Source organism: Anas acuta, chromosome 2 (assembly GCF_963932015.1).
Source record: "Anas acuta chromosome 2, bAnaAcu1.1, whole genome shotgun sequence".
In the NCBI taxonomy this organism is placed as follows: Eukaryota; Metazoa; Chordata; class Aves; order Anseriformes; family Anatidae; genus Anas; species Anas acuta.
In genome coordinates, this window is record NC_088980.1 from 144,366,557 (window position 1) to 144,393,377 (window position 26,821).

Genomic DNA, 26,821 nt, shown 5'->3' on the forward strand with positions numbered 1-26,821 from the left:
AACCCGCTTTTAAGTGAACCCACTTCCAATGCAGTTTGACAACCAGAGGACATACGAAGTTTCTGGGCACAAGGCATGGCAGTGCAAAACAATTCAAAGTTGAGTCAAACTAATTTGTTGTCCGTGTTGGGCCACTGCGGCTGCAATCAGCTCCAGCACTTTTCAATAACCTCCTGCAGGGGAGAATTACATGACTGGTCACTGTGGTTCACATCAAACAAAAGAAGTTCAATATTCCAGCTATGATTCCACTCCAAGGTCATATTTGGCAGCTTCACTGCTCTGCACTCGGAGAAAGCCATTAATTGTTGAAACAAAGCAAGCTGCCTTTTTTTTTTTTTTTTTTTTTAAAAAAATCAGACTAGAATTAGCAAGTCCCCAAATGCTTTGGGAAAGCCATTTAATCATTTTGATATCTTTTTGAGAGATATTATCAAAAGACACCGCTTCCCATAGTCTCTTACTATCAATTATAATTGCAGGTTTGTGCAAGTGAGCGTTTCAGACTGGTTGTTTGTATCGTTCTTTTTCTGTCGGCAATTCATTGAGGTACAGAACAGATCCAGCACATCAGAGCTTTCTCCATACAGAAGTGTTAATGGCACTGCAGTTTACAGCGTTTTTTTTCCCTGCCAGATGGATGATCATATTGGTGTAACAGTTCCCAGCAATTTTTGCAAGTCAGCAATAGACTGCACAAGATTTAGTGGATGCTGTTTAGCTACAGTTTGCTTACATACAGAGTATGCAAATACTTGCTCACTACTAAAGGATTCACTCAGATGGGATGCGGAGAACCACATTCTACTTTGTCTTAAATTTTTAAGATTACTCTAAGAAAAGAAGAAGTTTCCATCTTTTCCTTAAATTGTATTCTGACACCTGGCATTCTAGAGCAGGCAGTAAATGCTCAGATGCTGTAATTGTTATTTTACTGACAACTAGCTAGCTCTGTCTTAAAGGGGAAAAACAAACAAACAAACAAAGAGTCAGTCCTGAAGCACACCTGGTGAAAATAAACAATCTGTCAGGGGAATGAAAGCCAGGCATCATCCAGCGAATTCAAGAAAATAAAAAGGCTCGCCGAGTTCCTGTGAAGTGGCGTCTCTGAAGGTCAGAACTGTGTGCAACAGTATGGATCTGTACGGAAATGTTGCAGGTTTTTCAAAGCAGACTTCCAATGTTGATAGAAATATCTCAAACTACGCAAACCTGAATCACGTGTAAGAACTGAAACAGACCCACTTGGGCTTATGCTGTGCTCGCTGAGGTTGCATTTTTGGAGGTAAAAATATTTGTGCCACCAAATAATCATTTTGCAACTAAAACATTAACTAAGCATCAATAAAAACTACAAGCTCAGAAGGCATACTTTTCTACTCCATCAGCCAGTTTTGTTGTCACTGTGGGCTTTTTTGTTTGTTTAATACCCTTATTACTCCCTCACATCTTAAAATGTTCATCTGTTCTAGTATAAAACATACCAGTATCACTGAGCACACGAAAAGTCAATATTAAAGCTGCACTGTTCAAATCTTAGAAATCAGGCAATGCCAGCTTTTGGGTAGCATGAGCACTCTTATCTTTGTCCTTTACTCACACATCGTACCACAGAGATTTTGTCTGTGTGTTCATATAGTGGCTGCTCAAAAACATGATTTATCCTGCTTTCTGGAAGACTGAACCACAAAGTGTTGGAGGGCAGGAGGGCGTTAGAAATATGTATGACATATGCTTGCCCTGTTCTCATACTCCTCCCTAAGCACTTCATTTGGACAAAGATAAGACTCTAGGCTAGATGCATCATGATATACTATAGTCAGAATCACACCTATTTTGCTGCTTTAAAGAGGTCTGTAGAATATATTTGAATACCATGAGGGGTGAGAAAAAATGCATGGGAATGATTACAACACATAGAAACAGCATACACAATGGATTAGTTGTAAAAAATTAAACTCACCAATGATTATTTTCTAAAGAGAGAATGATAACATACTTCTAGTTTGAAAAAATCGTATCTAAATACAGTAATGAAATAAGAAAAGAAAATGAAAGCTTCCATAACAGTATATACTTGATTTGCAGCACAGGGGCAGCCCCTCTAGACAGCATTGCCTTTACACAGAGAAAGGTGCACGGCAGCTGATCCGGTCTCGTAGCAATTAGGGATTGCATACATTCCTAACAAAGGAGACCAAATGCATGTTTGGGTACACACATACAGCACAGGTGCTGATGACTGTGATTATAGCCGCTTGACACCTTTCATAATCATCAAGTGTTGCTGAACCACAACCACTGAGGCTGAAAATTTCCACATCAGTTATTTTGCATCAGTCGGATTTTTGGTAGGCTCAATTGTTTTTGCCAAAATTTCAACGTATTTCAATACAAAGTGAGGGAAAATATTTGCAGTTCTGTTAAAAGAATCAAATAGCAATTGGGAGGAAGAAAACAACCCCACAGCTTCTAGTGTGAAAGCACAACCTGAAAATAAGCCTTTGTGCCAACATGCTGTCTCCATTAAGATCTATCTGAATTTGTTCGTGTTAGAACCTTTTAAGCATTTACAACCACTCCAGACTCATTCAAAAAGTCACTTCAAGAGACTGTGCATGCTCCAACCTAAGACTATGGGACAGAGTCATCCAAGCCAGATAGAGCCTTGGTGGAGCCAGGAACAATAAGAGAAGAAAACTGCCCCTCCTGAACTCCTAAAGGTTTCCACTGCTGGTTTTGGGTAGCAGAAAGAAGACTGTTCAGACTTTTGGTCCTTCTGTTGAACACAGAAGATTCTTAAGAAGACTAAGCCTAGGACAAGGAAATGATGAAAGGTCCCAGACTGACCAACACTGAGCCAGAATTTGCCGTCTTTTGAATAGACATTTACCAGAAACAGAAGACTCTTGAGACTTCCTCTACCGTCAGCCCGTTGCTGTGAAATGAAGCCTGTGCTGTCCTCCAGTGACTGGTCCCTGTAGAAGATCAGAACCATCACATATATCCCTAATGCCATGAGCAGTCAGGGCCAGACCCACTGAATGGTGGCATTAAAAGGTAGAGGGTATTTGACTTGGGCAGTCCAGAGTCAGCGTTTGAACCATTCACACGGTAGTTTAGCCTTGTCATAACTAAAAGGACAAACACAAAGGAAAAAGAAGTCTTACTCAGTGTTGGTCAGTTCTGTGGCCAATGTATTCTTTCAGCTGGAATAGGTAACTATTGCTGCTTTAGCTAAAAATAAAATCCTGCGTCAAGATAAAATATTCTGGAAGCCTACTGCCCTTGAATTACCTTTGTTGAATGGACACCAGAGATAACACCCTACTTTTAAAAGTCAAATCCCTGAACAACTTGTACAAAATGTTTAACCCTGAGATTAGGTAATTACTAAAAACCAAAGAAGCCCTAAGCACGAAAAAAAAGAAGCAATGGCATTTGCACTAGCAGAATGTATTTTGCCTGAAAAACAGAACAAACACAACCTGCCTGAAACTTGCTTTCCTTTAGATTGATTTGATGTCCACACTCTGCACCTGTAGGTCCCATCCCAGCAACACAGAGATGGATCAGGAATCTCTATGGCGCTGCTTCACGAAGCATATGCAGGCCAAAGACAGACAGTTCAAATCCTTCTATTGATCTGATCCAGACTGCATCAGCTGATGGCCACAGATTTCTGAATTGGGAAAACAAATACTTGAAGTGTTATGCTTTTGGAATAAATGGTCTTCAAATTATTTTTGTTATCAGTGTTAACACAGTGGGATAGCCACTTCTGATGTTGCAAATTTAAGGATATGCATGGTATGACAGAAGAATTATCTACCTGCCCTACAGTGCTTTTTGCAGCAATTCCCAGGCAACAGCTCTAGAAGTGAGAGTCTCCTAGCAGGCTGTAGGTTCTGGTATCCTCCCCAATAAGAGCACATTAAATCAGCTTCAGCAACAAATGTTTCTTTAATCTAGAAGAATGTGTAAATAAACACAGCGTCCAGATGGTATTAATAGGCTATAGGGGGAATCTTGTGCAGAAGCAAGACGTAAGAACAGAACTAAAGGAACGGCAGGTATGTGAGCACGTATTAGCATCCCACCAGACTTGCAACAAATGTGTAATAGATTGTTTACAGATGTCATCTTTGCATATAAACCATTTGGTATATTTGCAAAACCCAAACCACAAGGGCTTTCAAAAGAAGATAGAGGACATCTTGAAATCTCAGATTAGCTTTTCTATACTGTATCAATCTAGTCTAACACACTCTTTGGTCAAACACAGAAAACACGTGATGGATTCAAGCCTTAGGAGAGCAAGCATTACATGTATAAATTACTGATTGGTTTTACCACGTTGTTTCTTAAGTATAGATACTTACCCCAAATTTTTATTAAAGTGATATATCTAGTAGCATGCAGGACTCCTCTAAGTGGGAGCACAAAATAAGTTGCCTTTCTATCAGAAGTTTTACCCTAGACCTAGTCTGATGTACTGATTGAGTACGAAAAATCACTTGTAGTCCCCAAAAGCAGCTGGGTAACTTGCAGATTATTTCATCTGGAGTTGTTGCTAATTAGTTTGTCACACAGTGTGGGGTGCCTTGTTCAAGGCTCATTTGAGCTTCCCAGGGACCCTTGCTTCTGGAGGCCTAGACTCTCATGAAATGGGAAAAAACAAAAACAAAAAAACAAAACAAAACAAAAAAAAAAATAAAACACAGAAGCTGTAGAGTGCATTGGGCCTAGAAATTGCAGGTATTTCTGCTAAAGGACCCCCGTGAACATGCAGCCTTGGGTGTTGCGTGTACACATGCCTAGCAGGTATTTTTCCACCCATCCATCTCAGCTTTTACAAACTCGATTCTGTCAGTGTCTGCCTTTTTTTCCTGGTAAGCAGCTCCACTGCTGAATGACCTGCAAAGACAGGATTCATTTTCTGATTACTGAATCACTCAGGCTTCCAATTTCAGCTTTTGAACGTACGCTCTTGTCCTGCTAAGCCCCTGTACCCAGTTATCGAGTCACCTATCAAGCTGCCTTTCAGCAGCTTCATCTCCTGTAACACGACAACACAAGGCTCATCTTCCAGGCTTGGGAAAAGGCCTGGCTCTGCCTTCCATCTATTTCTTTCCTATTCTTAGAGTTGAAACATCACAACTGGACACAGGATCCTGGCAGGTGTCCTAAGTGACCTGACCTGTGTAGGTTACAACAGCCCCTACTATTCAATACGACTTCTACAACCAGAGATTACATTAGGCCCATTAGCTTTGCGTTTAGAGTACACGTAACACGGCTACCTATAAAATCCTAATTCATTTTCTTCTTTGACAGGCTGCTTTCCAACAGGGGAGAGGCTATCCCTGCGAAGTGGAGGGACTTCTCATATATTGCATTACATTAAATTACAATAAAACCTACTTTGTTAGGACAATTTAGCTAGATTGTTCATATCACGCTTGTATCACCAACCTAATTGTTTGCTGCTGCACCTCACCACAACGTTTAGGCCACTGACACGAAGTCTGAATGATGCTGTGTGACCAGGGGACACCAGCAATGTCCCTCTTCATCAGCATCTCCTCACACCGGGGCAGAGAAGCCTCTGTCAAAGAACCAGTCTGAGTCCAGTGCACAGCCTACGTATTAGAAGGCAAATGTTTAATGAAGATGCCACATGATCCTATGCTGTATGCTTTGGGAGCGGAAGCATACTGTATTTCCACATGGTGGCTGTTAACAACTAAACTTGTAACCCTGACAATGGAAGAGAAATAAGAAAGAAAAGAGTATCAGGTTAGTTTGACAGGTTGGACATCAAGATGACCGGTATTAACTATACAAGGCACTGCTTTGTTGACAGAAACCCAAATTAACTGTTCCATTATTTTGGCAGAATTGGCAAGAGGCTAACAGGTCTGTAGCTTCTTGTGTTGAGTGTAATAAAAAGGAAAAAAAAATCCCAGAGCAACATTTTTGAAAAGAAAGCATTCTCCATGAGGCAGACTTGGAGCAAGTCGGTATGATATGGGTCTGAATGGGGCTTAATGTGACATAAAAAAGGATTGTACACGTCTGTGAATGGCAAATTCAGAAGTAGATTTGCTTAGGATAAAGGTTATGGGTGACATTCATCACAGTCAAGCTGTCTTTTGTTTGTTTTTGATAAGCCAGTATATGACAAGCTCTATCTACATGTGTCTAACGTTCACAAGCCGATGGACACAGGCATTTTAGCACTGCAGTTTAACCAGTGCCTGACAACAGATTGGATCGCAGCACTTTATAGATTTGCTCACAACAGATCGTCACATTCCTGGCATTTCTCCAGACAGTGTTTATACTTAACAACAGCAACAAAAAAATTAGAACACGTAACAAACATTTCCTTATAAGCCACTTGGGATTGTTCCACATTTGGCACTGTTTTTTGAATAACCCTACTAATCCATCTTCAGGTTCTGAGCTGTTATATTTAGGTCAAGAACATGTGCTAAGAGATAAAAATCTATGCAGCCTATGCAAAATAAACATTAAAAAGTGTACGCTGAAAATTATAGTCAAGGAAAACCTTGACCAAATAGACCATCTGTGCAGATGATTCTAAACCCTACTGGACACAGTCCTGGACAATCTGCTCCAGCTGACCCTGCTTGAGCAAGAGAGTGGACTAGATGATTTCAAGTGGACCCTTCCAACCTAAATAACTCCAGGATGTGGTAATTTTGACCTGTGAACAAGTAAGTCATCTCAATGCTGCGATTAGCTGCACCCAACAAAACCTGCATGGATGGCGACTGAGGTTTATATACATAAACCTGTTTGGACTATCAAACAGTTCGGCAGAAGATCTTCCTCTAATCACGGCAGAGGGAAATGCAGGTGCCCTGTCAGAACAATTGACAGGACAGGGATTACATTGACGGCCTGTCTTAAATACATGGCACAGTGACAAAGGATACACATTTCCTCAAGAGTATCACTGTTCTGCATTTCACTGAACAGAACCTCGAATTCCCCTTTGGGGAGCATTTGTGTTTGTTTTTTTTTTTTTCAGTCAGTGATTAAGAAGCGACATTTTTAGTCTGTGAAAGCTGGAGGCTTCTCTTACCAAGCTGATGGGGAGGAGTTCCTCTGTGCTTCAAGCAGAGCTGTTGGAGAATTGGGTGAGGTCTGTACAGGCTCCTGAGATTCTCAAGACTTCTATGGGATAGCTCACATTCTCACATCATTTTTGTATGCCATCCTTTAACCCTGCTTCTGCTGTAAACACGCAGCAAGGTAATCCTGAATGACTAAAATCCACAGCAGAATGGACTTCAGTGACCTGTTTTTCAGCAGCAACACAGCCTTCAAATACATGCACTCCCATACAGGACCATGTTAGATAGTAGCTGCAATTAATAGTAAGCCATTAGAACAGGAGTTCCCAAGTTTTATCTGAGGTTAACCACTTAATGCTGATTGCAGTTTAACAGAGTTGGCCTCCGATAAGTACTTCTAGGCTCAGTAAGGTTAATGAAACCCGGGGGGAGGGAAGGAACTATTATTATTACTTTAAAAAGATACACTGAAGGCATGACTGCTTAAGAAGGTCCACGGATTAATTTAGGTGTCCATGCTGCAGACCAAAATGCCTTAGTAAGAACCTACTTTGTGTGTATGTCTAGGCTTGTTTTTATACCTGCAGGGCTCCTGGTCGCAGATAACAAAAATCAATAAAAAGGCTCAGGTTTCTCGCACTGGATTCCCCTTCTTCAGAAGCCAGCAGTCCTCCTGACTGCACGCAGGAGGACAGTAAGCCTGCTCCTGCATCGGGTAAGTGTTGATCACTGCTGAGACCTGAGGACTCAGATAAACACTTCACAGGGTGCACAGATCCTTGTTGGGCAAAGGGCTGAAAGTCAATTCCTAAATGCAGTAAAGGCTTGGATGGGATCCAGCCTCTTTTTTTTTTTCTGCTCTGAGAGCTCCTTCAACTGAATTCAAGAGGAAAACACCAGGTCCTTACATCTTTGCTGAAGGAGCCAGGTATTTGTGACCTCCCTCTGCTGTGTACTCTGCAATAATGAGGATAAAGCTCAGCATCAGATGCACCGTACCAGACCCTGTCAGACTGTTCAACCTGTTCAATTAACTATATCAAATCAAACAATAATTTTCCCTGGACCGCTGGGAGGCTCTTCTTTTTACTGAAGGCTATTCCCTTGGCAAATCTTGACTTTCAGAGGCCAGCTGCTTCAGCACTTGAGCTGTTCAGAAAAAAGCAGCTTTGGATTTTACTTTGAGTAGAATACGGGGGAGGTAGGGAAGAGAAGAGTGCTTCTTCCTCCAGTCTCTTTGTTCTCTGTAAAAGGCTCAGCTGGCTGGGATAATATTTCCAAGAACTGAATCGTTTTCGAAGATGGACATGAAAAAATTAGAACCTCATGAGCAACAGTCTACAAATTAATCAGAAGAGACTGAAAACTGGGGGTAAGGACTGCCTTGTCCTACACAGGCAGGGTGTAGCTGTCACTGACTTACCCGAATGCTGATATTTTGTTGGGATAAAGCCAACTGTAGGTACTTAGAGCTGCTGCTGTAATTTTGCCTCAGACTGGATAGCAGGTTCCCAATACAGCATCACAAAGTTGCTGAAAATACAGCCTACCGGAAGCCTGACCCAGAGGCTGGATATCAGTTATTTAGCTGGTGTGCAAGCTCCCCCCTGAGGAACAAAGAATTATTGCACTACATATCAATGAGCTGCCGAGGTCTTTACTAACTACAGGGAAAAAAAAAAAAGTGTTTCTACTACATTTCACAGTGGGAGAGAAGGAGGTAAAAACCCCACTGCCTTCCCAAGTGCATTTCTACTTCTTTTTAAACATCAGCTGAGATGCACTTGGGATGTACTGAAGATTACGCATGGCTATTTCCCTTCACCCAGTAACACTGGGGGAAATCTGGGCACAGAACCATTGTTGACAACATGAGGAAGCACAACAGAGAGCAAAACTGAGGATAAAAATTAAGCTATTTGTGAGAGATACAGTGGAAGACTGGATTTGCTGGCTACATATATATATATATATATAAAAGATAGAGACAGCAGAGAACCTGGAATCACAGCATAATTGTCTGAAGGCTCCTGTCTAGGGAATAGTCACAGGGGATTAGGTAATGGTCAAAGTCTGAGGTGAAAGGAGGAATACCACAAATTACAGACAGATCGGATGTGTGAGATTAACTACGCACTCGCTTGTTTCTGTCACAAAACAGAAGCCAAACTCTTGGATGTGGCTTCCTCCAGGTTTGGGATTTCAGGAAAGCTTTCTTCTGTGTTTCACCATTAGGTTAGCTTTGTTATTAGACCAGGGAACACTGCCAAATAATTATAAGATTACGTTAAGACTAAATCCCCGTATCATGAATAGCACATGCTGGCAAGTAACAAACTAAAATAAAACGAATCAGCTCTAGCTGCTCACTGATATCACAAACACACACCCACTAAGCAGCAAATTAATTCCCTTCTTCAAAGTGAAGAATTGTAAGGTCCTCTAACAACTCCTCCACTTAATCACTGAAGTTTTCCCCATCTAAGTTTTCCTTACCTACAACTGAGCCATAAAATTGACTTCATGTCTGCGCAGCAAGAAGATAAATACTCCTTTCCCAAGCAATAGCACAAGTAATCTGAAAGAAGATCATCCAATACCTCCCATTTTTGTCCCAGTTCCAAACAGAGTGGGAATCTCAACTTCCAAAATGCTGCAGAAAAAAAGATAACTTTGCAGTAAATGAGAACCCAGAGGTACTGACCAACAGTTTAACCTAGCTAGGTAAGGAAGGTCCAGACTCAACAGATACAGCAGAAATTTTTAAAAGCAGTACAGAATTATAGCTTAACGAGACTGTGGTCAGGGCAAAATACTTGGAATCAGCACAATTCATAGGAAAGCCTAAATATTTCATGACCAGTTGCAAACTAAGGACTCCATGCTTTGTTTCAGTGGAAGACTCCAAGCTGTTATGCACCATATTGAAGCAGTTCATTAGTATTAACTGAGTGGGGAAATAAAAGAGGGAAATAAAGAAGCACACTCAGAGTTAACGATGTTACTTCCTATGGTTTCACACTGCTCAGTGGAGATCTCTAGGTAATAACAGTGCTTCTCCCTGCCTAGCTTCTAGATAATGTGACTGCACAGTCTAATGATCAAGGGACATGGTCAAGTAATAATCTGATCACTAACAACTGGTGATAGCTCCAAAAACCTGTACAAAGAGAACCTCCTGATAAATAAAATGAAAGGGTAGAGCTTCAATATTCGGCAAAACATTAAAGATATTATTAAAGTAGTCATTGCTTATCTAAGGCACCTAAAGAAAAAATAGTTGATAAACATGCTTTGTCAAGAACTTGTCAAGGGTATTGCAGTGGGGTCTTTTTTTCCTCCCCAAACAAGTGAAAGTGCACAAAAGAAACAGCATGAATATAAAAGGGGTGTTTTCATTACCCATTTCTCTAAGCCCACTAGATTATTCTGTTTGGTGGCATGCCTTGCCTCTTCACCACTGATTATTTAGCAATTTACTCACTCACCCTTGGTCTTCTGAATCACACTTAAGTTGGATGTCTGAGTCACCTAAGATAGACAGCGTAAGCACCCACAGGCTAAATCACCAGCTTCTAAGCTTTTCGGTTCTGTCAATGGATCACAATCAGCGTTCAGTTCTTGCAGACACACCGTGCAGCCTTATCGGCAAGCTAGGAAATATCACAAGGCTTTACAATATGGTTCAAGAATTCCTGAAATAGGTTTTGCTAAGACATTTGATACAGCTGTCTGTATCTTACCTAATTCAGATTTTTAGCTCCCCTCTGAGTAAGAAACAGAAATTGATTTTGAAACTGGCTGCCAAGGTGAGAGGTTCTTTCAGCAAGTTTTACATGATACTGATGTGAATCAGTGTTTCCTTAGGGGATAGAGCGGATCCAATTTACAAGGAATGGGTAACAAAGGTCTTTTTAAGAAGAAAGGTAAAAGATGGTATGATCTCTAGTTAGCAGAAGTTGACTAAAACAAATAGAACGAGACTAAATTAAAAATGGGGGAAAAATGTGTTAGAGGGAAGAAATAATCCAATTATTTTTGCATGTAATTATGAAACGTTAATTCCCCAACATCTGACAGCTCTTGAGAAATAAGTACTGAGGAGTAAGTACAAGTAAACACTACTTCAGATGAAGAGCAATATACTTGCTCCTGTCACCTAAATACTTATACTCTAAAGGTACAGAACAACTTCTTTAAAGCTAAGATGGGGAATTTCAAATCTGAAGCTCAAGGACCAGAATTCAAACGTTACTTGCATTCTGTTATACATCAGGTAGGAGTAAAAACTACAGCAAATGGGGCTACCATGGCTTTTAGTGAATTCTTACAGAGTAGCAGAATAAAGAAAAAGAGGCAGCTAGAGTGCAATTCAATTCTGAGTATGCTGTAGAGGAATCATTTATTGAAACCATAAGAAATTGTCCCAGGTAGTTACAAGCAGAGTGAACATTCCCTAGCAAAGTAACCAGATCCAAGAAATATCAAGTAAGACAGGAAACAGTGTAAAACATTCATCAACTACTCGCACAGCAGTTCTCACATCTGATAATGGGTGAGGAGTATGGAAATCCTTAATTCCAAATTTAGCAGATAAAGAAGCGGTAACATTAATATGTCATTGGCAGGAAAGACCAAAAATGTCTCAGTAGCCCTTCGGCAAGTTCTCCTTCCTGTTAAACATAACACAGTAATACAACTTCCTCCACACATGATTTCATGTAAAAAATAATGGAATTGGACGCTCCCTACTGCTTTGTGCACGAAGAGAAGATAGCTCCACTTCACGACTAATTGACTCAAGTGCTGCGTACACAAATAGGGGCTGGTTCCCTTGTGCACCAGCAGCAAGTTGGCTTAGCAATAAAGACTTTGTCATGGCAGCTAGTTAGAAAATAGTCTCCTGCTTCAGCCTCTTTTTTTTTGTTTTGTTTTTTAAATCTCAAGAGAGAAGACTTTCTGCTATACTACTCCACAGACGATTTTGCACGCAGAAAAAACAATTTCTCAGCAAATAATTAAGTATTTTAAAATCAGAGCACTACTTGAACACTTCCTGGAAGTTGTAATTTAGGTGCCTCACCACCCCCATCTCAACTGCAGGGAGCTTTCCTGGTAGTACTAGGTCTTTAATGAGCCGCTACAATTTTGTCTTCTGGGAGTTCCCTACACATTACATGAGCTATAATCTAAGTGAAAAGCCTGACCCAGGCGTCACTGTTGAGACATGAGAAAAGATTACTTCCATGCAAACCGTTATTTTATCAATAACAGTTTAAAAAAATAAATAAAAAAGGAAAAGATAAAAAAAAGCCCCACTTTCCAACTACCGGGCCCATCCAACTTCTTTCAATTAAATACATACAAAGCTATATAAACACAGGGTTGCGTTAAAATACTTCCAATACTATTCTCCACAGTTAGACTTTTGCCACATATTATGCAAAAAGTAGCCTTATCCCAAAGCCGTCACTCTTTGATGTGTTCCACATGTTAAAAGTTTGAAAGCAGCCAAGTATGAAATAGGAAAAAACTCTTTAGTCCCTCAGATTTTCCAACACTAGCATCACAGCTCCATGAAGCATGTTGCAAATAAGACTGACCTTATAGTGGGAGAGCAGAATAAAAGCTTTCTGCAGTGTGAAGCAGCAATTTCGTTTTATTTTTTAAACTGCAGATGGAAGCAGTCGGGATTGATTTGACAGCCTGCCAGCCAACAGCGTTGCTAAGACTTCACAGAGCAAGGAAAAGTGGCAGAAAGGACTGTGGGCAAGGCTGGCTTACCCCTTGCATCACAGAGAAGAGAAAAGCTTCACAGAGATGGAAGCTGCTTTACAAACCACTATCAGGACACTGCTTGGGAGAAGAGGTCTGTTGTGCTGAACAGAACTGCCACATGCAAAAAAAAGAAGATAATTAATATTTTATTTGAAATACCCTACATTTGGACACAATTAAGGTCCTTTTTTGTTTCTATTAAAAAACACTTTCTTTTCTTTTCTTTTTCTGGGAATAAATTAGGTGCCTTCTGAGATACCTGAGAGCACTAAGGAATGCTCAAAACCTGCCACAGATTTGGAACCAACCAGAAGACCATAGTAAACAGAACTGAAATAATATTTTACAGGAGGTCAAAGTACTTCCAACAACACCTTGCCTTGACCCAAGACCTTCTTTACTTGGAACCAGTCCTACATCTGATCATAAAACCAATCCTCAACCAATAATAACCCGGAGGGTAGGTTGTAATCATTTTATACAGGAAAGTAAAACAATATACAATAAAAGAAGCCAAGAAAATGTGCCAGTTTATGTCATCTTCTGCACTGAAACTATAGTAGGATTTGTGAGAAGATTCTGGAGGGCCAGGTGTCAGGTACCACAGACAGGGAAGCATCAGGGGTGAAATCCTACTGAGGTCACCATGCAGAGGCTGTTATTTTGCTTCTTGCACTAGGCCTCACGTTAGGTACAATGTGCAACCAGCACAAAAGATATTTTCAGTTGATGTGATACTTAACAATCATGGAAGGATGAAGGATGGCAAAGTTGCAATTGTTTCTCAAGGGAAGGAACAGCAATAGAGAAGTGGTTTCAAATGAAAAGTACTTCCACCTGGAGTACTGCATTCAGCCCTGTTGGAATGAGTCTAGAGAAGGGCTACAAGGATGATCGAGGGGCTGGAGCACTTCTCCTGTGAAGACAGGCTGAGGGAGTTGGGGTTGTTCAGCCTGGAGAAGGGAAGGCTCCAGGGAGACTTTACAGCAGCCTGCCAGTACCTAAAGGAGGGCCTACAGGAAAGCTGGGGAGGGATTCCTTGTCAGGGAGTGTAGGGATAGGATAAGGGGTAACGGCTTCAAACTAAGAGGAGGGAGATTTGGATTAGACATGACAAAGAAATTCTGTACTCTGAGGGTGGTGAGGCACTGGACCAGGTTGCGGAGGTGTTCAAGGCCAGGCTGGATGGGGCTTTGGGCAGCCTGGTGTGGTGGGAGGTGTCCGGGCCCATGGCAGGGAGTTGGAACTGGGTGATCTTTATGGTCACTTCCAACCCAAACCATTCTGTGATTCCACGATAAAAGAACCTGTTACCAGGAAGACTCAAGTAGCTCTTACACATCTCTTATTCACATATCAAAATACATTTATTTAAAAACACCAATACATTTATCCCTGTTGTATAGACACCAAAATGTTTATGGGGATCTTGATTAGGAGATCACAACATGCGGAATAAAGCTACCTGTTTGTCATCACCCTTCATACCCACCGAGCCTTGAAACTGAGATAGGAATGAGACCCAGGCCTTCTGCATCCCCCTTCAGATCTCTTGCCCCTATGACATTTCACTGGTTGTAGCACAAAACTTAACTGAGTTGTGTGAAACAGAGTATAACCTAACTATATATCCTGGAAACGTACCTGGCAGCACTGTGATAATAAAAAGGATGCTCTTCTCTGTATGAATAGAATAACTTAGATCCTTAGGATTCAGTATGCTGCCTAATACCAGAATAACCTGAAATAGAGCCAAGACTTCTCTAAATTCCAGTGTAGCATTTAAAACCACAAGGCCATCCTTTTACCAATGTGCTCACAACCTAAGTATTTCAGTCGTCATGATAAACCCATTATGTTTTGCAAACATATTATTTAAATGAAAAAAAAAATCATTTCTGATTTTAAAAGCAGTATTTTTATATGAATTTCATAAAAATATAAGGCAAAGTAGTTGATTTAATGAAAGCACCTTTAGAGGTTATAGAATTAGCCAGATTCTACAGCCATTTGTAGGTTTTCACTAGCAGTTCATATTTCATTTTCTGAGGTGCCATTTGGTATTTAATGAATATTCATAAATTCTGGTCCCTTCTAAAACTAAAAAGAGGTTTTCTCGAGTCCTGTTCCCTTCCTCCTTAAAAGTTTAATTTAAAAAGGCTTGAGTCCTTTCAAGTACCTCCTATCAAATTCCTTTCCTTGGACCAAGGTACCTCTTGGGTATTACTTTGACAGAATGAGGTTTGTTTAATGATCATAGCATTAAAACCTCATGCTCTGAAGACATGCATTAGCACACTGGGGAACAGGGTGTAAAAACAAGAGGTGAAGCAGGGTTTCTTTCCTTCCTTCCTTTCTTTCAACAAATCACACATGAATAAGTAGTTAATTAGGCATCATCTTTATTACTTTGCCAATGAACCATTTTCCCCCAAATGGTTATTCCTTAGTCATTCTATGCCCAGCCTTGCTCCTATTAATTTTGAGACATGGCAAAAATCTTCATTTGTTTCAATGGCACAGGATAAGGCTGTCAAAGAACAATTCATCTCTCAAGAACTCCCTAGTCATTTAAAAGCACTGCTGCCTTGCAAATTCAAAGCCGCATCCAAACACCAAAAACAAGGTACATTTCTCAGTTTTGTTCCATGGATTATGTTTGTATAAAGCAGGTATAATGGGCTGTGCAGTCAGAACAACTTTTTATGCTCCCTCATGCTGCTGTAAAAGTCACCACCAGTTGTAGAGCCTCTAGTGTCAAGGTCATACCATTACATTCTTTTCTTGGTTGTACAGGCCACTGGCATCCTTGTTTTGCTCTTCTTATTGTCTTCTTTTTTTCCTACCATTGGTAATTCTTATCACGTGCCTTAGATCTTGCTCAGAGTTAGTCTTTCACATTGTTTTGGTCCTGTCTTGGGCCAAACACAATGCAATTGACCTCTGGCCTTTTGCTGAGTATATCAACCAGATGCTCCACTCACCAAATCAGTTTTTGTGTATTAAAAACATCTTCTAACTTCTTATTGGACCTTTCTGTATTTAATCCTCCCTAACTGGCTGCAGAATGCATTTAATTGGTTCTGAGGTGATCTGTATGCACTCAGCAAATTGTAGCATCACCAGAGAACTCAGGTTGGAAGGGACCTCAGCACATTTGTAATCCTGCTCTGAGTGGGGTCAGATATGAGATCAGATCGCTTTTCTCAAGGCTTTTTCCAGCTGGGGCTTGAAACTCTCCCAGGGCGGAGACTGCACAACCTCTTCGAGCAACCTGTTCCAATGCCCAGCTATAGGGGAAAAGTTCCTTAACATATTCAGTCTTAACCTCTCACTTCAACTTACATATAGTGACTCTCATACATCTCTGTGATGAACCTGGCCCCATCTTTATGATAACATCCTTCCACATGCTGGGAGCTGCTGCTAGTCCCCTCACCCTACCCGAACAAGCCCAACTCCCTGATGGCCCTGCTCACATTGAAAGTGCTCGAGCCTTGAGCATCTTGGTGGTCCTCACCTGAGCTCACTCCATTTTGTCAATGCCTTTTCAGCACTGGAGGTCCAAGAACTGGAGTTTAAAACGCGTGAAGTACAATAACCACTGTCCTTGATCTGCTGGCTGTGCACCTGTTAATACTACCCAGAATTCTGTTATTTTATTTTTTTATCATTTTTATTTTTTTTTCCCTGTCTATCAGGACCACAGGTCCTCTTCAACACAGCTTCCCCAGCCAGTCAGCCCCAGCCTTTATGGGGTGCTAGGGGTTTTGTCTTCCCAGATATAAAACTCCACATTTGTCCTTGTTGAATTTCATATGGATCCTGTTGGCTCACTCCTTAAGCCTAAGTCCCTGTCAGTGGCAGCCTCAGTCTTGAATGCATCAACCCACAATTTGGTGCAAATCTGATGAGAGTACACCGCCCCACAACATTATGGCAATATAAATGTTAATATAAATATCATTTTCTTTATCCTTGTTAGGTATACTAACATTATTTTTTTTTCCTCATGCATCTGCAGCTGCTTTTTGTCAAGAGTGCTATAAACATAAATCCTCTACAAAGGACATTTTGTTTCAAATTTTTTGCCCTCAAACCAATAAACTATAATCAGTAACTAACAGTCCCCAGGTACTCAAAACGCCACACTTTTCAACACCTATGGTTAAGGTGACAACATCTAGATATGTTTGTCCAAGAGTTTTTTTCCTGGCTTACGACCATGCCTTAGATTTTATCTTCAAATAAAGCTTAAAAATCCTTTTCTTGTCATTTTCTTCGAGTCCCTTTCATCGTATTTTTCCATATCAAAGAAGCCTGTAAAGTCAACTTAATTCCTGAGAGATTTTCAACAATCACATTACTTTTCCATAGCCATATCTGGAAACATTTACACTATCTTGGCTTAATCTTCATAGCAGTTTTCATGCTCATTTCGCATTCTGCTTTTCTTGAGCCAAAAAGTTAGTGTTCTGCCCCTTTATTAAAATATGTCAAGTACTTTGAGGCATGGGACCAACAACACTGGAAGTATCCTCCTGAGTTACTGTTTTCACTCATAATATTATCACGATAACTTGTAAAATCCATGCAAATATTATCACATTTCTTCTGTTATCACAAATATCCCGAGTTGGAAGGGACCCATGAAGATCAAATGCAGTTCTTTTCTTTATTGCAGACTTACTTTCTAACACTCATATTAATATTTTCCTTATACCTCTTTTGAGTAAAGTAAGAAAGATTGATCTTGATTCTCCTTTTTCATAGAGGTCTATAAAGTTTAAAGTTTCAACCATCTACAATGAAACTACATGATTTCCATGTACGTTTAAATTGAAATGAAAACATTTTTTTCTTCAACTTCGGCTCACAGCGCCTAAATTCTAAAAAGAGACATGGTAGTAGTAAAATGGTAGTAGAAAAAAATGAAAAGAAAGACCTTCATTTAAAAGTTTTCTGGTAGCTCTCTGGAAGCAGTCACCCACGTATACATGGGTGGAGATAGACTACACTTCTAAGGACTTTATTCGAGATATTGAGAAACAGATGACTTAGAGGAAATAGGCAGTGATTACGTACTAAATCTCAACATTTACCAAGGTGACACAAACCACCTCTCACATATTACCCCATGTGTGTATTCATGGCTACACAACAATCGAAGATGAGTAGTTCAGTTTGCCATGTTTGCAATCACTCATTATCAAAAAGGAAATAACAAAAATGGGAATTAATGGAAAAAATGAAACACCACAAGTGCACATATACAAAGAGACACAGATTAAAACATGTATGAGTTAACAATACGTTATTGTTAGACTGAGGTTTGCACGTAGAACTGAAATCGCTGCTTTATATTAACTGGCTGAATGCCATTTCCAAGTTTTGTATACTACCACTTCAGAGAACAAATTAGTGTCCCACATTAGACTTTTTACAGACTAATTACTTCCTGGGATACAAGCAAAAATGTTATTTAACTCCCAGTTGCATTTGTATTTGTATTAATCCATTTACTCAGCTAAACGGATGTCAGTTCAAAGTGGCCAAGTAAAATACTACTACCAGAAACTGAAAAGGAGTTAAAAAGTCAAGCAGATCAAAAAAATCAATATCAACTTCTAAAGTAAATAGGAAAATAAAAATACAATGACGCTTTTTAATATATTGTTTGCAGACAAAATACCAAGTGTTGAGGATTTGGAGGTCTTCCGGGTATTTGGAGGAGAAACTATGACAAAACAAGTATTTTTTAGACTAGCCAAAGAAAATATGTGAAAGTGGGAAGCCCTCTATCCAATAAAGGAAAAAACACAAGAAAAAGAACAACTGTCTACTCCAGCTACAGACTTGGGGCAGAAAACAGCTTCACTAGCAGCAAATAATAGTTCAGATTGATACTAGAAAACTACTAACTTTAAGTTAAGCAACCACAAAGTTCTGGAAAAGATGTAAAAATCTCCTCTGATCGCACATTTTCTTGAACAAAGTTAATGAAATATGCATTAGAAACAAACTTTCTGTGTTGAAACTGATTCAGTCCTAGGGTGGGGATCACTTGGGCTCGCTTCCCAGCCTACACATTAACAAATCTAAATGTAATTAAAAAAAAAAAAAGGCCAGAAAGATATGAACTCCTTAAGGTGGAACATGTCAATGAAAAAAAAAAAAATCATTTATATTTTTCCTCATGAGGCGTTTCTTAATGTCTAGGGGTTTGATTTGGAATGAACAGGGTGTGGCCTTTACGCACATGCAGACTAACTTCTCATTATATTAAACCTTGAATAATCTGAAATAAGTATTTAAGACAGCTAGGAAAAATCAGCTATTCACCACAGGCAGTGGACACTGTTATTGTCCCCCCGCTCTAGATCTTGCAGCTCTTGAGTCATCCAGTCAACAAAAAGCCCTCAGTGTACAGTCACGATCTATTAACAACAACATAAAACAATTTATGACATTTTAACTAAGTAAAATATTTCTGATAGTGCATACTTTACCAGTTATGTCATGCTGTTTGAATGACTCACTGTAGATTTGATACTGATTAGGGCAATGTTTCTTCAGCCATTTGCAGACATCCTGCTGGGTCCATAATGCCACAGGCTTGGTCAGCTTCACAGTCCCAGACTAGAAAAGCAGAATGAAAAAGAGGAATGATGTTTAGTGCACACACAAGCTTTGGGAATTTTATGCTAACATCCCATATACAGTATTAAAATAATAAATGCTAGACGGGAGCTGCTGTTGCTGGCAGATATCCAAGTCACCAGCACATTACACATGACCCTACTACTCAAATGCATCATAGCAGGTATCACACAAAATTAAAGGTATTTTAACAGTTTTATGCACTGCATGTATGTTCCATGCATCACAAAAACGTACTGTGCCATGTCTTCCTTAAGCAACAGTTCAAAACTCTTTCTGAAAAGATTTTGATCATGAAGGATCAGATTCTTCCACATGCTTTGCAAAAATCACCAGAAAGCCAATGTCTATGACTAACAGGTCAATGCTACTTTTTGAAAGGAAAAAAAATCAGTACTTAAGTTTCCCATTATTGTCTATTAACATGGTAAACACAGTAAATGTATTTTCATTACAATAATCCTTTATTATTTTTTTTGGTACATATTCCTTATATCCACAAACAGAGGTTTAATTGTTTCTGTGAATCATTTTAAGGACTGTCCTCTTCTAACTCCACTGAGAGCTCCTTTTGTCTCTCTGTAGCTCTCCATCTCAATTGCAACCTACCAGGGTACAGTTTTTCATAAGTTTTGTCATGTTCTTGTATTTGAAGTTAGTTTGGAACTACTGAGTGTAATTAGGGGTAGAGAATCTGTTATCTGCAAACACTTCTGAGATAGACATATCAAGGCGACATTTTGCTCAAAATAACAATACTACATTTGGTAAGAAGGGTCCAGACTTTGCTTTTTTTTTTTTTTTTTTTAAATACAGTGAGTTTCAAGATAAAAAACAGACTGAAAAAAAAAAAAGCCTGTTTTTGCTCTTCATCAGACCTGTGTGATTTCCACTGTCATAAAAGGTCCAGATTATGGCCAACTGACAGATAACAGAACTGAAAAGTCCTAACACAAAGCCAGCTTGAACTTCAGGTCCTGGCCTGGGGAACAATTTCTTCCTTACTGTTTAACAGATAGTGGTTGCAGCCCTGTGAAAAGTTCAAAGCCAGTGCAATCCAGCACCCCTGAACAACTGATCCCTGCTTGGGGCTAGGTTCAGGCTCTCACTTTTCACAGCAGAAGCACGTTAGAGCCTCGGTCAGACCTTTCCCAAACTATAGCTCTTCTCATACACAGCAACGTTAGCCATGGTATCTAGCAGGTGCAGGGCTGGCTAGTCTAGAAGAAAGTTACTGAATTTATATATATGAAAAATTATAGAGAACTACATGACTACAGTCAGTACTACAAGGCAGAAAAAGGCAGTATGGGATAGCTGCTCCCCATTTCCCAATTATCAACTTTCAATTACCCTAACCTACATCTCAGTGCTCTCTTACTACTGTATATACAGACAGTCTCCTCCTCACCCACCTCCAGCACTCCAATAACAAAAGGGACATAGACAACCTGAGCTCTCACTGGAAAAAGCATGACAAATTAGTCACATCAGCAAAGGTCACCAAGAACCAAGAAGCATCACCAGTAGATGAGGCTTCTCAGCTAAAATCTGAGGCTATTTAGATCAAAGAGCAGCCTGAACCAGTTGTAATGTAAGGAAAACTCTGCACACAAACGGCAATAGTTGCAGCCTTTGAAGCCTTCAAATCCACAAGTGAGATCTAAGTTTGTGTTCCAGGTTGTATCAGATTATCTGGACAAACAGTAATGATTTATGAATGTTCTACCTATAAACTAAGTCAACTGCACTTTCACATGTAATGTCACATATCATTTAATCAAACAATTCACCTTTGCAGATCGTTTTTTTAAAACATACAAAAATGCTGGGTTTCAAAGTCTCTTTGTTCCCTTGCTGTGCATGCAAAATACTGATCCCTCCAGCTCCCTGGGTGTTGTGGAAGGTTCAAGACAAGTTTTTCTGTGCAAATTTGAGGTGAAAGAGAATATCACCTCAACCGTTCTTCTCCATTAGGACTTAGGGTAGATTTTCTCGATGTTGCCAGCCTGGTTTTCTTCCAGCATTTAGGTGGATGTATTTTGTCAGACAGCCGTTTTCAAAGTTGCTTTGAATTTTTTCATTACTAGAAGCCCAAAGGACAACAGCGGTTTTAAGCTAGTGCTTTGCATGTCTTATTAAGTCCGTAAAGGACATCACGCAAAGATATCAACTAAGGTCCGGGGAATACGGCAGAGCTAAAATTCTGACAGGCAAACATGTCTTGAATTTCTCATGTCCAATTTTGCCTCTCTCTTTTCATTGCCTAAATAAATATCAGAAAAAATATTGTTGAATATGCAATACAATTCCCATCCCTTAACTCAGCCTTCTTTGTTTCAAACAAAAATACACTCACCAGAAATACGAATCCTGTTTCAAACACATGAATATACATCACCTGCATTTAGAGGTAATCCATTAATGCAAACCCACCCCAAATAATTGATTCTCATCTTGTGCTGTCACCCACCAAGCTACAGCAGGTAGAAGCCTGATTGACAGGCTTGCGTCCACAAAGAGAAATCCAGAGCTGTTTATGATGCACTATAACCAGGACAGTGCTTGCTTTACCACTAACCCTTCTGGGAAGCACGTCTGTCTCACACACATATAGAAAAATGCTCTGGACACTGCACACATCTCGAGAAGGGATGGCCTCTGTGAAAAGAGCAAGTGCCCTGTAACTGTTCCTTCTGCATCTACGAAGACCAAAGAAGCTGAATTTCAATGAAGAGCCCACTATTATAGTGTTGGTTAGCTGACTTTTATTACAGATATATAGGTAATCCATTTCCTTCTCAAATACATCAAAGAAAAACACAAGTAAAAATAGCCATATAATAGGAGTAATCTCTCCAATTCCGTGGAAATTCCCCAACAACAGAATCTAGACTTTAACATGTGTATCTTTATACAAGCTGCTGCTTAAATTTAAAGATACTTCTCGAGCATTAGAATTACTGAAGATGAGAGGAAAATCTGTCAGCCCTTGAAAAATAAATTGTTAATGGTTTTTCTTGTACATCATAAAAATCCTTAAATTACAAATATTTGCAAATATATACAGCTGGCTATAGACTTATAAGCTATTTAATCCTAGCAGAAATTACACAAATAGTGACAAAGTTGGTTTTGACTAAGAGGATGCTGCTTTCAGTTCAGTAGCTACGCTCCTCTTACGAGCTTTAAACACTGTTATGTTAAATATCTGACGAACAAGTTTATCAGCAGTTAGGGTACAAATTTAACACTTCCTTCTGTGCCTGTAGAAGTGAAAGATGCCTCCAAATGTGGCTATTATGCCATGCAACATACAGATCACTGCCCAGACTCGTATACTAATCCCTTACTGTCCAGTGTTCAGAATTATGATTGAAACACTACCGACTTAAACTTATAACCAGCCCTAAGAGGATATTCTTATTATATTGGCACCATCAAGCATTATGTTTAATTTTCTAATTTGTACGGACTTGCTGAGTTAGAGGAATGTAGGTTTTTTAAAGCAATGGTTATAAACAGTATATTGTAGGTACTTTCATTTTTGGAACATCATACCCAAAACATTTCCCAACCAGATGCTCTAGATGTAAGGTTATTAAAAATATACTTCCCTCCCACAGAACTCATTTGTTAGTTCCTTTCCTGTTCTAAAGCTAGATCTTGCACTAAAAAATTCCCAGTATGCCAAGGAAAATGACCCTCACCATAAACATAGCTGCAAAATGAGTCCCCTGCCACTAACTATATACAAACTATCTAGACAGCTGGAAAACACATTATGTTTTATTTTATTTCTGTTTATCAGCTCAGTCAAATAATAAGCCCAAACTGATAAAATAGAAAACCTTGGCCTAGCCTTCCATTTTCCTAACAAATTAATCCTAAAATTGCCCTTTACTGGCAACATTTTAATGGTCTTAACGCTATGCCAATCTGGGTTGGGCCACATACAGGTCTAATGAGCACAAAAGTTCTCCGTATTCAGGTCTTGTCTGATATATTTGAAGGAAAACCTGTTTCTTTGGGATTTGGTGTCAAAGTCTTTCTTTTAAATTGCCTAAACACAGTTGTTGTTGTGTGTACCTCTGACTATAAAAATGACTGTCCCAAGAGAAAAAAAAGAATCAGCATATTTAATACATGACAATTTTATGCTGTTTGTTCCACAATACAGAGAATATAGTACCTAAAATCAACAACTCAAGAATAAATAGATAAATCAAAGTTATATGCAGTGCATTATTAGAGTGTATTTCAGTGTTCAGAATAGCATTAGCAGCCAACTCCCGTTCTTCCTGAGCAGCAACATACTTGTTACCTCTTACAGGGGCAGTTTACCAAGTCTGCCAGTTTCCAAGGTCGATTTATTCACCAGAATTTCTTTGTCTCTATCATATTTTATGGTGGAACAGAAAGAAAGGCTCTCATATTTTTGAGTGAAAGAAGATTCAATCTTATTGTTAAAAACACTTTACATACAATATTCCAATTTATTGTAAAGAGCTTCCCCAAAACCATATATTTTTGGTTTGGCATTTATGAGTGTGTTTGTATTACAAAATCCAGGCAATCTGGGATCAGGGTCCTCACTCAAACAAGGCTGCAAGTCTGCTGGAAGAATGTAGCATGATACCATTCGCAACATCCAATTTATCAACATACTAATTCTGACCTTTCTGCAAAGTCAATCCTTATTTACACACATTTATCTGAAGTCAGACTTCACAACTTCTGCCCCCCCCCCCCCTCCAAAAAAAAAAAAGGTAAAGGAGGCACCTCTCAAAGCATGAAGGCAGATTGTGCTCCAACATCAACATTCATTCCCTGCTCTGCAGTTTACGTTTTAACCAAAAGAAGTCAAAGCAGCAGCAATCTTGTTAGGGCTGCATTGGCCAAAGGACAGAAGCAAGGCAAGGCTGCAAGGACCTTCTCTGAACGGCACACTGAGCACTGCCAGCTGCACTTCAGGAATGGGGAAATTTTCACACCAAATACAGCTACTCTGTATTGAACCATTTCATTAACTCAGTTTGAGAGAAAAGGAGGCTGTGAGGGATGGCATGGGAAGAGCAAAGGAAAGAACATGGTCACTGCCATCTAACAGGGACAGAGGGCAAGATGGGTGGCTGTCACCCCCAGAATAATTCAGAGTCAGTTGGGGCAGGAAACACTGAAATGCATCTGAAAACACACGGATGTGTTTGTGATCAGAGAGAACGGGGCGAAAGAAAAGGGATCACATCATGCAGGATGCTGAGAATGAAATATTTGTTAAATCAAAACAAACACCCTCTGCAAGCAAACTATGAAATATTTCAAAATTAGATAAATGAAATTTTATTTGTATTATATATATATATATATATATATATATATATATATATATATATATATCAGTGAACTTAAACTTCACAGCTCTAAAAAAGCTGCTATTTCAGTTATTGTCAAATCTTTCAGGCTGTTGAGGAAGCAAGAATAATGGTATCATCTTCAGAGTTTATGGCACAAAGACGCAGGAGCAGCTATGTCCAGGAGACTTTCAAAATTGTGATTTTTTAAAATACGCTTGGGTTGTATTTCAAAATCCAAGAAAATAAGAATCTTTTTCATATATTCCAAATTACTTCTCTAATATTAAACCGTCCATGTAAAATTCAGTACCAACGGCTAACATAAAAGCTGTGATGAAATGAGCAAGGGTTATGAATATATTTTTATATGTTATCTTAAAATATTGAAGAATGTTGGAAGGAAACATTTTAGTTTAGAAATATACCTTCTCAGATAATCATACTTACGGATTTTTCTAGCAAAGACCAAAGAAAATAACAGTAATAAGCAGACAATCCATAAAACACTGAAACCTCCATTGTGCTAGGTTCTTGTCTCTGTTATTTAGAATTTTAATACTTAGAAGAGATGAAAACAACAAACCAAAGAAAATGTGTTTCTTTACTTAAAAAGAAACAAAGGAAAATATTGTAATATGCCTTCCCTTTTATACTGATAAAAAAAAGAATGTTTAAAACTAATTCTGAGTTACACTGTAATTTCTTACTTAAGTAACTGTAGAAAAGCAATCAAAGTCAGTACAGTAAATAAAACATATTTAAAAAAAAAAACAAAACTATTTAGTTGAAAGACCTACTTTGCACCAACTTTTGCTTTAACCATGAATTAAACCATTGCTAATGCCACCCCATGAGGATTAAAGTAGACAGACTACAGCAGCTGTTATTCCAGTCATACACCAACAAACAACATCCACTTTGAATAAGACACACATGACAGACCCATGAAGTCTCCCAGATTTTCTGGAAGTGTGGTCAGCCAGCACCTGGCATTCTTTGAGTTGCAAACCTGTCTCTCACATTTGGAGACCTGTACCAAACTTGCTTACTCCATATAGTAAGGCACTGGTTAGCCTAATTTGTGACCACCAGAGCATGGCAGAGTCAGTCTTATAATGATGGCAAGAGCTTTGACTTGGAGGCTGTGCAGTTCCCAAGGAACTCACATCTATTGATGCAGCCTGATACTCAAAAGCATGCCACTAGCAGCTGCAGGTACTCTTGAAGAACTGCTCCCACACGGCTCCATCCCATGGGGTCCATCCCCCAGGAGCAAACTGCTCCAGCACGGGTCCCCCACGGGTGCTGGCAGCTCCCCCCAGACCCCCTGCTCCTGCGTGGGCTCCTCTTCATGGGCTGCAGCTCCGGCCCGGGGCCTGCTCCTGCGGGGGCTCTCCATGGGCCGCAGCCTCCTCCAGGCCACATCCACCTGCTCCACCGGGGGCTCCTCCACCCATGGGGGGGCTGCAGCGTGGAGATCTGCTCCATGTGGGACCCATGGGCTGCAGGGGGACAGCCTGCTCCACCAGGGGCCTCTCCACAGGCCGCAGGGGAACTGCTGCTGCCTGCCTGGAGCACCTCCTGCCCTCCTGCTGCACTCACCTGGGGGGCTGCAGGGCTGCCTCTCACTCCTCGCACTCCCAGATGCTGTGTCACAGCAAGGAAAAAGACTGACAATAGGTGGGGAAGCCCTCTAAGATGTAGGAGAAGTGGATAAGGCCCTCAAAAGTTGATCTGCTACTTCCATCCTCCTGCTTCCAAGAGGAAAAGGTGAGGTAGGAAGGAACACATGTACTTCTACAAGGAGCTCCCTCCTATGCTATCAGTGGTGTCCCCCACTCCCTGTATTTGTCTTTCCACAGTCCCAAGGGCAAAGTCAACCACTGGCTTCTTTTTGTTGCCTCCAGCAGACTGCTGGGG

The 26,821-nt window shown here is 40.0% G+C and overlaps 1 protein-coding gene across 7 annotated transcripts in view; it reads right to left on the reverse strand.

The window, feature by feature from the left end:
- SAMD12 (sterile alpha motif domain containing 12) overlaps window positions 1-26,821 on the reverse strand; it is a 169,820-nt gene that overhangs the window by 105,775 nt on the left and 37,224 nt on the right. For 6 of the 7 annotated variants that reach the window (XR_011093173.1, XR_011093172.1, XM_068672548.1 and 3 more), the window contains one exon: window positions 19,394-19,523. Coding sequence is in view for 5 of the 7 variants with exons in the window: in XM_068672548.1 (XP_068528649.1) it covers window positions 19,394-19,523 (130 nt within the window). In the remaining 2 variants the exon portion in view is untranslated. The remainder of the gene's footprint in view (window positions 1-19,393; window positions 19,524-26,821) is intronic. The other variant, XM_068672546.1, reaches the window with a different exon arrangement.